Consider the following 11,187-nt stretch of genomic DNA (forward strand, 5'->3'; position numbering starts at 1 on the left):
GTTCAGACGTGCTTGTGTTGTGGCACGTGCGGCACGAGCAGCACGAGCGGCACTTGCGGTACGTGCGGCGAATCTGTACAAAATCACAACTCCGCCGCAACTGCCGCAAGTGCCGCATCCAAAAGGTGTGTGGAGTAACTTTCAAAACAAAGTTGTGGTGTAATAGTTGAATAATGGTGTAACTATTTCGGTTACTTTTCTGGTTTTCAATTAAATTATACATAAATTGAAGGACTATTAAGCATGTTTTGACTGAAAAATGAAAGTAATTATTTTAAGATGAGACATCGATCGATATATTGGTTTGGTGGTCATATTTACACCCATGATATACCTATATAAGTTGCGTTTCTCGCTTCACAGGCTTTTAGATCATTTTTTTTATTATTACTTGTTATTTCAACAATGATTGAACAAATTGAGCAGCATTAAAAGTGAAAAATGTGTTAAAAGTCCTACAAAACAAATTTAATATCAGTTTTTACTTAAACTATTTACTCATTTCATTGCCTAGAGGCTATATGCCTTCAGAAGAAAAGGTTTTTTGTTATTTTAACCGAGTAAGAGCAGCAAAAGAAGCGAAGGAAATACACTGTATCCATAACACCTTTGCTAGGTTTGCTTGATGCGGTGGTGACCAGTCTGAACGTGCATCTGCCGCAAGTGCCGCACGTACCGCACGTACCGCACGTACCGCAACCAGTGTGGTTCAGGCTTTATCTGTCAATGAAATAGCTCAACTAAAATCAAATAATTTTCGGTAAAACGGGTCGACTGCCCCCGTGAACTTTTTTATCGTTTATGTTTCATTTTCCCGGGCGAAATTCATTTTAATTAACGCCCAGCTTTAAACCCACCCTTATAAACGTCATGAAAACGATAAAATTCAAAAAGATAGAAAGAGAGGCAACTATGAACGAAAGAGAAAGAGCATACTTATCGATCAGCTGTTTCCTGTCAAACGTACGAAACGATACAAATGCAAGAACAGCATGGCGCATGCGTAAGTCACTAGAGTGAAAGAGATAGTTATATTCCGCTATGCCATCCCGAGGCAACATGGCCGGTTTGTTGGTAAACAATACAACGCCATCTGGCGGTCGCTGTGATGGCCTCTGCAGATGGCGTTGATTTATTTGCCCCCCCGTTTGAATCGGCGGTTGGCGCGTGTGCCCAATGCACCATGGTTTCTCGCTCAGCGTTCAGCCATGTCGTCACACACGGCGGGCCGGTTGCTAACGCACTCGTGGCGCGTCCACCGCTGGCCAGCTGGCTACCCTGCACCGACCGCTCCGCGACACCTAAGCCATCTGGACAGCATTTTCAAGCTCATTGCCAGGACATTGCCAGGTGCGGAGTTTGACTGGGGCGGTACATCTCCAAACCGATAACGGAGGTGCCCAAAGGTCAGCTCACTGTGGACAGAAACCACACGCTGAGCATAAGGACAAAAGCTAGCTTGATCTCGACAATTTATAAGTCGTGCGCGTGGTTGCATGTCCGTTAGTTTTGAAATTTGAATTTTCAAAACGAATTCGCCTCTACTTTCAATTCGCCTTGGTAACCTATAGCTGTGCCTTTCTTTCAAAGGTTGGCCTCTCTCTTTCTGGCGCATTGGCTAGGTAGGAAATCGGCAACCCTGCTAAAATGGTTGCCAATTTATACTGGCGAAAACCCACAATGACAGTTAAGCGGAGAGTTCACGGCGCTGGTGCCGTCTAAACAGCACATTTGAACAATCTCGTTGGGTACCGTGTTTGACAAGCCAAAAAGCGTCAGCAACTGCTGCAATTACCGCAAGTACCGCAACCAGTGTGGCAACGCCTTTACTTGTCGCAGTGACTGCCTCGCATGGTGTGGACTCGGATTGCCCTTGTCAAATGTGTAAATGTCACCACAGCCTGTTCGCCATATTGAACACAGCGACGATGCATCTAATTTTTCTCCGTCATTCGATTCTACCTTTTTTGAGTGATGAAAACTACCTAATTCTATCTCATAAATTTACATTGTTCAGATCTCAACTTGTGCTGCTGGATCTCTAAAGAGTTAGATAGCAGTCCAGGCATAAGATTTAATTAAGACGCTGATGAATTAATAGAATAAAATCGTGCCTAAACTGGGCACGTATGATTTTTTCTTTGGCCTTATTGCAATCGCGCACATATACACGCAGATTTCACGCTCTCGTGTCCTTCTCCCGACCGTTTTCAGTGGAGCCAGCGATGGTCACCTGGTAGAGTGCATAGAAAGGTTATTCTATTCGGAGAAAGTTTGTAAAGCGAGGCAAAAATCCAGTGCAAAGTGACGCAGTGTGGAAAGTGTATAAAGTGACGGGTTTCACCGCCTGCATGAAATGCATGCCAATGTGAAGTAGAAAGCTGTCCTCTGAAAGAGAGGGGCTCTTTGGTTGTGTGGAACACCACTAACACCCTCCTCCTAGATTGGCTCTGCGCCACCCTTTACGCGCCTTGAGTGAGCTGTGCCGTTGTTACGCGTGATCGAAGCGCCGCTTCGCGTCGGCTCGGTTAGCACAGAGAAATTTCAATACGATGCGTCACAACTCACGGGGTAGCCCCGTAAAGGATGGTAGAAAATAAGAATCCTGGTTACACGCATGAACTTTGGACGAATGGTTTTTTGGAGCCGAATTTTGTTGTTTGAGTACCGACAGTACACAATTCTGGACAGGGCTAGTCGAGCGTCGCCATTGCGGAAGATTTAGGCTGCTCGATCGTAAACAAATGAACCATTGCCAAAATGTCGGCATCGTAATGGGCGCAGAAAAGCGCAGCTCGGTGTGAGAATTCAGAAACGGTAGGTGTATAAAGGTGGATTAAACTTGCAAACTTTCCTAGTTCGCAATTGTTTACCCTACGCCAATTCGTGTATTTCATAAAGTGACATGACTTCACATCACCGATCAGGCGGTCAGAGCACGAGAGAGTGGGTATCTTGTGTACATTTGCTTCATAGTTTCCCTTGTTTCTCTTGCAGTGCCCTCTTACGAACGAAACATATGTTCTGCGAAAAAACTGAAGTATTGCTCACTTAGCAATAAGTCACCTGAAAGTGTGTATCATCATATCACTCCTACCGTTGAAACGACTCGGCGACTGTAAGCAGTATAACACAAGAAGAGCAGGAATACTGTATCCGAATTTGTAGCAGGAAACCCAGTAGAACAGATGGAGCAAGAGCAAGAACGTGAACATGACCGTGAAAGGGGACGATTGAAACACTCTAATAAACGCTCGCGGAAGAGTATTAAGAAGTCGAAACGCAAACGTCGTGCCACATCGTCGGATGTGGATGATCTCTCGTCTGCTTCCTTTGGGGAAGAGTCGAGACGTATAGTTGTCTCTGAACATAGCCGAAAAGCAAGACGGCAGGATACATACAACGATAGTAGCTGTGGCCAAGATGGTGACGCTACGCGCGTCGAATACTCAGACGTTAGTTCGGACGATTTCTCTGCACCGGAGGCAGGCGAAATAGAGACGGATGCTACCGATGCCTGTGGTGTAGCTGGTGGATTCAGAAATAATGGCACTGATGGGTCTCCACGAAATGATAATGTGGATAATGATATTGTTAATTCATGCTCGACCGAGAGAAGCACAACAAAAGCGTGTTCTCATGATAAACAGAACACGAAGAAGTCATACCACGCATCGGTCGATAAGTGTCCGGTTGCCACCTCACCCGACAGCGATCGAAGAGCATTGGTTTTAGGAGCCGTTGTCTCTTCAAGCCACTCGAAGCGCAAAAAATCAGTTTCTTGCGATACGTCATTGAAGAACCAGCGACAGAGGCTGCGTCAGAGAGATAAACACCATTCCCAAAGCAGTTTCAAGAAGAATGAAATCTCGGTTTCAACAGAAGAAAATGACGTGAAGATAGAGGAGCGAATCAGCGACTGCACTTTGCCAAAAGCAAATGTACCGTCGCAAGTACGAGATGCCGAAGTGCTGGACGCTGACGAGGAAGACGGCGAAGAGGACGAAGAGGAGGACGATAAGATCCATTTTTTTGAGGAAGAAGATGCAATTTACGATGAAGAAACGTCGGAATCAGCCATGATTTCCGATCAGCGAAGGAAAAAGAATAAAAAGGATAAAAAACATAAGAAGAGCAAGCGAGCGAAGAAGCGTAAGAAAAGGGTACGGAACAAATCCCTATCAAGCGTGGAGACCATTTCGGAAAGTGAAGACTCGTTGCTGGAATCGTTAACACCACCGTTGAAGCAATCCCCCGGATCGGGTGGTGGTGGTAGCATATCCTACACACCGCTGCACAACGATACCAGTCTGACGCCAGTATCGCCAGGTAAGTAGCAGGTTGCGGTTGGGGTATAGCTTTATGGTAATTATGGCATGGATTTGACAGGAACACCGCCACTTATAGGAGTACCACACGATTCAACGCATGTACGACACACCGTTAGTAGTCCGTACGGTCGTGAAGTTTCGACTGGTCACGGTCACAGTCCTACGGTGGAATGCGATCGTATTACTGTTGGAGGGGGCGGCGTTGGAGGAAGTAGTGTCAATACTAGTGGGAGTGGCCGAAAGCTGTATATTTCCTCTTCACCGCATACGCCACCAGTACGAGGAGAAAGCAGGAAAAGCCTCTATCACGATCGGGGGCCGCTTCAGCAACACGTTAGCAGTCCAATCGATCTGGACAGTTCGTCGCCTTCATGTAGCATATTGCATCGCAGTAAGACACGGAACAGTCATCATGGCAGCAACAGACGGCGTAGTCAATCCGGTGATCGAAGGCACTTCTCTTCTCGCAAGACTCCCTCTCCAAGTAAGGGCTTTTTTAACATCACTTTTCATTTACTTTTATTTCTAAAACATTTAACATATAGGAAGGGCCGTATGTTTAAGCTCAGTATGGGCTGTTGTTGTTTGTGGTGGTTTTTGTTTTGTTTTTTACAATACCATCACGTTTTCGCTACTCTTATAGATGGGCAGCACAAACCATATACTCCGCCACCCTCAAAACGACGTCGTGATCGATCCCCACCAGAAAAAGATTTATATCGGAAAGAAGGAAGCGGTACCAGAAGCTACAATAAGCGGGATCGAGATTGGGATGACCGAAGAAGAGAAGAAACACAGAAGAGAAATTACATGAAGTAAGAATCGGATAATTCCAGTATCATGACCGTGCGGAAATGTTATCCGTGTTTTACTTCTATTTTTCATTAATTCCTTCCATGTCATTAGTTCCAGTCCCACCAGTAGCCGGCGTTCGCGCCGAACACCATCACCAACAGTTGGCCAGACAGGAGGCAGCTCGCGGTCCCGATCATCGCGAAGAAGCGCTCATTATAGCCCGTCGCCTGATCGAGGATCCGTTACTACCTGTCGGCCACGTTATCGTTCGCGTAGTGTCCGCCGATCGTCACCTCCATTGTCTTCGGGCAGACGATTCTCCAGCAGTAGGTCACGTTCTCCGCCGTTATCATCGGTAAAAAAATATGATCTTCAGGAGAAGATTACCGATACTAGCTTCTTTGCGGAGCTTATCAAGGATAAACATAAACGAAGGAAGACCCTTCAGGAGATATTGGAAACGAACGAGAAGCGAGAAGCGCCGAACGTTGCATTAGCATTCGAGAACGAAAATAGTGTTTCAAACGATTACCTAACTATGGGTAGTTGCAATAAAGGGCAGGGTGGTGTTAGCAGCGGACCAATGACTTCTAATACCAATGGATATCAACATGGTGGTATTAGCAATTTTACCGATATTGCAATGCCGCAAATAGCAGTGTCAGTAGCGGAAGTGGCTTGTGAATCTGTTCGATACCACGATCAGTTCGAGGGTGGTACTATTGGTATTAGTGAAGTTACTTGTATCAATGTGACTGAACCCGCCATTGTCGGCACGGAAGATATGTCCAACAACAATAATAGCAACGCAAACAACACCATGGAGGAAGATTCGCGTATTCCTGTGATAACAAGTAGTAGCACTAAATCGACATTTGCGCAATTCCTGTCACAACATGTTCCCAACGATATGCTATCGATCAATGATTTAAACTCCACAAATAGTAGCACACACATTTCAAGACCAAAAAGTCTCACTAAACTTCCAATGCCACCAGGTGTCAATGTTGCTGAGTTAGTCGGTGCCCAGACGCCAAGCCCAGTCGGTCCAATTAGTCCTGTTGCTGTGGCGATTAAGGTAATGCCCATCCCTACGCTTACAACCACTGGTGCCGTTCAGGTATTAGCCCAGGACAACGTAAATAGCGATGCTCCAACATTGTTGGCAAGCGGTGGGACCAGCGGAAGTACTGGTGCCCCAACAGCTAAGAAAGGGCTACTCAATCTCCCGATGCCACCGATGGTGCCCGGTTCGGAAGATTTGAGTGGGGACGAAGATATGGGCTCTCCACTCCATGTTGGCCTTCATCGAATAGATGAATCATTAACTAAGTCCACGACTGCCGCCACAATACAGCATAAGCAATTATCAACAAGTCACCATTATAACAATAACAACAACAACACCTCACACTGCAACCGTTATAAGGGTACAGGGACAATGACGGCGATATCTGGAGGAAAACCACAACCACCAAGACCCCGGATTCTGAACCGACGTCATTCACGCAACATGAGCGCTCCAATGTCTGCTTCCGGGGGTAAAGATTGGGGTGAACGGTGCGTGGAAGTATTTGAAATGCTAGAACAAATAGGAGAGGGCACGTACGGACAGGTAATTGGCTTCTTGTTGCTTATTCTTGGTTTCGAGTCTTATTTGCCTCTTGCTTCGTTCAACCACAGGTTTACAAAGCCAAGGATCAAATGACAAAAGAACTGGTTGCATTGAAAAAGGTGCGACTCGAGCACGAGAAGGAAGGATTTCCGATCACAGCCGTTCGCGAAATCAAAATTTTACGTCAACTAAACCACACGAACATCGTGAATCTGCGCGAAATCGTAACCGACAAGCAAGATGCGCTTGAGTTTCGAAAGGACAAAGGCTCATTTTATCTGGTGTTCGAGTACATGGATCACGATCTAATGGGACTGCTTGAGTCAGGGATGGTGGATTTTAACGAACAGAACAATGCTAGCATTATGCGCCAATTGCTCGACGGTCTGAACTACTGCCACAAGAGGAATTTTTTACATCGCGACATAAAATGCTCTAACATTCTTATGAACAATCGGTAAGTGTTTTTTCGCTCGGGAATGTAGCATTTCTTCAACCAACTGTTTAAATATTTTTCAGGGGCGAGGTGAAACTGGCTGATTTCGGACTCGCCCGGCTATACAATGCGGAAAATCGAGAGCGAGCATACACGAACAAGGTGATAACGCTCTGGTACCGGCCGCCCGAGCTCTTACTCGGCGAGGAGCGCTACGGACCGGCGATTGACGTGTGGAGCTGTGGCTGTATCCTTGGCGAATTGTTCCTCAAAAAGCCGCTATTTCAAGCGAACCAGGAATTGGCCCAGCTCGAGATGATTTCACGACTTTGCGGTACACCAACACCAGCTGTCTGGCCGAACGTGATAAAGTTACCTTTCTTCAATACACTTAAATCTAAGAAGCAATACCGCCGTAAACTTCGTGAAGATTTCGTGTTTATGCCAACACCCGCACTCGACCTGCTCGATAGTATGCTGGTGTTGGATCCCGAACGTCGAATAACAGCAGAGGATGCTCTGAAGTCCAACTGGTTGAAAAATGTAATCCCGGAACAGTAAGTCTTCGTTGTAAGAGCGGAAACTGTTATCGATGGACTAATCTCCTTCTTCTTTCCTCCGGCTCCAGGCTCACACCTCCGAAGCTACCGACCTGGCAGGATTGCCATGAGCTGTGGAGCAAAAAGAGGCGCCGCCAACTTCGTGAGCAACAGGAAGCTGCTCAAAACCTGCCACCTGGTAAACCATCCAGTGGCATGACGAAGATGGTTTGTGATGGTCTCATCTCTGCTGTTCCGGCTACGGGCGGCAATGGGTGTGGCGCGACCAGTGTCAAAATGGTTTAGATGTGTACGATCAAATTGTCGTTCACGCCACACATTATCGTGAACGATGTCACGCCCATATATTGTGTTCTTCTTTTCCATGCGTTTCGGATTCGTTTTGACCTTCAAATTCCGTTCATCATCAATCTATCGAGTAATGGAATTCGGCATAGTTGCATCTGCATATCTACATATGTGTGCGTATGCGTGTACATATTCCATTGTATTCCTATTTTCCAGATTGTTAGGCGTAATGCAGGCTGAACCAACATTATTATGTAAATCTTATTGTATAAATTAGACCATAATATTTGTCATGGGACATGTCAGGCATAGAATTAAGGAAGCTATAACTCCTCAGTACGGACGCCCAGCCACATTAACACATAGAGCTTTTTAAGATTACCGAGAATGGAAATATTGGAAATGACATTAATGAGGGAGCAGGAAAAGCTGGAGGTTAATTACAATAATTGCGTATGATAGAACTATATGTTTTCTAACATGCTTGGCTTCTTATAGTTATCGCACACAGGGGACAGTATCTTAGGGATTGTTTTACTGCAGGTTTGTGTGCCCTTTAATGGCGGAATGCACCATATAACAATTGTGCATCTTGGATATGTGAACATTTGAACATTGTTTGAAGATGTTTTGTATCGTAGCAGAGGACGTGCATCGTGCCTCTGTATGGATTGGTCGCCATCAAATAATGAGTACGCCAGAAAATAAACATTTACGCGGAAAGCGAAACAAATTGATCGAATCCATCTGTGTTTTTTACGGATAAAAATCAGGGTAATATTTGTAGAATGCATCCTATAGCCGGTGGTTATAGCCGGTGGCTATAGCCGGTTGTAAAGCCGGCGATACATGAAGCGTAAACTCTCGTATAAACTCAGAATGTAATGCCAAAAAGTTTACGCTTCGTGTGGCAGGCATAATCGCATAAAAGTTTATACCGAAACGTCAACTGCAATTACATTCGTGCACCTGCAATTACATTATAAGGCAGGAATACACGAAGCGTAAACTCTCGTATAAACTCAGAATGTAATGCCAAAAAGTTTACGCTTCGTGTGGCAGGCATAATCGCATAAAAGTTTATACCGAAACGTCAACTGCAATTACATTCGGGCACCTGCAATTACACTATGCTATTACATCAATTACATGTGTTTCTGGCCACAAAAAAACATAAATCGACGAGATAAGTTGATTTCTGAACATCTTTTTATATATTTTAAGATGTTTTTACTGTATATTAGCGATTGTAGAACCTTCAATTCTTTATAACGCTACGCTTCATGTTGGTGTCGAGTTTACGCTTGCTTTTACGCTCGGATTTACGCTCCGCGGGCCTATAATCTTTTTGACATAAGTATAATCTTTTTGGCATTACACTCTGAGTTTATACGAGAGTTCACGCTTCGTGTACTCCTACCTTTAAAAGAACTGCTCCAATAAAAAACTCTTCGTTAACTCCCAGTGAACAGTGCGAAGATTTTCGGCTACCCAGTGTGCAGTGAAAAGGTTTTCTTACTATAGAAAAGTTGTTTCTAAGATGGGACTTGGTTGGTACTGGCATATAAGCGAGTCAATACAAATCGCCTTCCCCAGTCCCAACCGAGAAACAAAGGGCCAAGGCACCGAAGAACCAACTTTCGTGAAAACCGAACGCGAACCCGAACGCAGCACCCCTTCGTGTGCTCTCGTGTGCCCCCCCCCCCCCCCCCAAAATGAACTACGCTGCGATTGGTCGAAGGCGTTTATTTTTCTATTTCTTTTTGCTGACGTCACACGTATATGACGTCGTCATTTTGTGACGTCATTTTTCTGCGTTGCTGTTGGTGGTGGTGGCGTCGTACTCTTCACTGCTTGAAGGCGTCGTTCCCAGTTGGCAATTTGAAGCGCTCGGCTTACCCCTCTGCCTGCGACGTAGCGGGATGAAGGCTGCGGCGGCTGAGAAAGAAGCCCCCTCTGCCTGCGACGCGGTCGAGGAAGAGGCGAGCGCGACGCTCACTATAAAACCGCTCGTAGACAGCGGGGAAAAGAGCGGAAGAAACCGCGGGGGGAGGAGGTTTCGTGCGCGAGCTTGTGGAGCGCGAGTTAACGGATGTTTACCTGGTCATAACAGCCATACTGAAGCAACACCCGACCATTCGAGGAATGTTCGTCGTCGTTCACCTGATCAGGTCAACCATCCTGAAACAATACAACCAGTCGCCTCGCATCTGCTAAGGACTTCGTCGCCAATCCGGGATTCCCCGTAATTACGTCTCTACTGGCAGCCTACCTAGCATCTACAATGTTCGTCGCCAACCGTCACCGACAACCGACATCGTCCTTACCTACAACAACCGATATCGTATACCTGCGACAAATACATAGAGATTCTATGTATCCTCCCTCTTCCTTCCATTCCACCTCTCTACCTTTTCCGACATTCCAAAATGTTATAAAAACTATTCCATAGAAATAAAACCTTACTTCGCATACACCAATCAAGGAACCTAGTTGTCTTCATTTCGTTTGACTCTTCGCCGGAACGTAGTCTCACCCGTATCCCGGAAAGTTAACTGGCGCCCGAATAGGGACCGTTCTTCAAGTTTTAAAGTGAGGTGAAAAGTGCTTAAAAACCACAACAAAATCTGCCCAAAAAGTGAGGTGAAAAGTGTTTAAAACCACAAAAAAAAACCTGCACAACAGCGAGGCGGAACGTGTTAAAACCACGATTACAAAACCTGCACAACAACGAAGAAGAACATCGTTCATCGTGACCTGCGACTCGTAGACGAAAGCTCTCGAGCGTCGACGAGGGCCCTTAGTAGGCAACGCCAAAAAGGATCATCCCAACTCTTCAAGCATCGGTCATCGAAGGCATGAGCATCGTAGTCGACGCAACGTTCCTGATTGTAGCGTAAGTCGCCTTTATTTGTAAGCGATAAGTGTTAAGTGCAGTGAAGCGAAAAAAATTAGGATTTTTTTTTTTTGCACAGTGCAAAAAAGAAACATAAAGAGTAAGAGTAGAGTGTATGATCTCCGATAGAAAAAACAAACGGTGCCTAATTTTCGACACAAATAGAATGTCAAATCCAGCTGTTCAACCCACCATTACCATGGACCATGAGGATTTCATGCGTATTGGGAAGGTTCCGGACTACGTTCGCGACCTTCCTATTTTCG

At 45.6% G+C, this 11,187-nt stretch overlaps 1 protein-coding gene across 4 annotated transcripts; it reads left to right on the forward strand.

Moving 5' to 3' along the window:
• The first annotated feature begins 1,933 nt into the window (after positions 1 to 1,933).
• LOC126575811 (cyclin-dependent kinase 12-like) lies at positions 1,934 to 8,762 on the forward strand. Of its 4 annotated transcripts, XM_050236703.1 has the most exons (9): positions 1,950 to 2,048; positions 2,215 to 2,817; positions 2,998 to 4,329; positions 4,390 to 4,815; positions 4,975 to 5,146; positions 5,238 to 6,741; positions 6,810 to 7,198; positions 7,261 to 7,734; positions 7,806 to 8,762. In XM_050236703.1, exons 3-9 carry the CDS (start codon positions 3,189 to 3,191, stop codon positions 8,020 to 8,022), a joined length of 4,323 nt encoding a protein of 1,440 aa, XP_050092660.1. In that variant the 5' UTR covers positions 1,950 to 2,048; positions 2,215 to 2,817; positions 2,998 to 3,188; the 3' UTR covers positions 8,023 to 8,762. The 4 variants fall into 4 exon arrangements, with proteins under 4 accessions (XP_050092661.1, XP_050092664.1, XP_050092663.1 ...); XM_050236704.1 differs by having other exon boundaries at positions 1,934 to 2,930; XM_050236707.1 differs by having other exon boundaries at positions 1,934 to 2,817; positions 4,408 to 4,815.
• The last annotated feature ends 2,425 nt before the right edge of the window (positions 8,763 to 11,187 follow it).

The sequence above is a fragment of the Anopheles aquasalis genome, chromosome 3, assembly GCF_943734665.1.
Source record: "Anopheles aquasalis chromosome 3, idAnoAquaMG_Q_19, whole genome shotgun sequence".
NCBI classification, from domain to species: Eukaryota; Metazoa; Arthropoda; class Insecta; order Diptera; family Culicidae; genus Anopheles; species Anopheles aquasalis.

Excerpts from the sequence above, each read along its gene's own strand:
- LOC126575811 (XM_050236704.1), top strand. The coding sequence starts at position 3,189 with ATGGAGCAAGAGCAAGAACGTGAACATGACCGTGAAAGGGGACGATTG. Across the intron at positions 4,816-4,974 it reads TCGCAAGACTCCCTCTCCAA|ATGGGCAGCACAAACCATAT; the intron begins GTAAGGGCTTTT and ends CTACTCTTATAG. Across the intron at positions 6,742-6,809 it reads GAGAGGGCACGTACGGACAG|GTTTACAAAGCCAAGGATCA; the intron begins GTAATTGGCTTC and ends GTTCAACCACAG.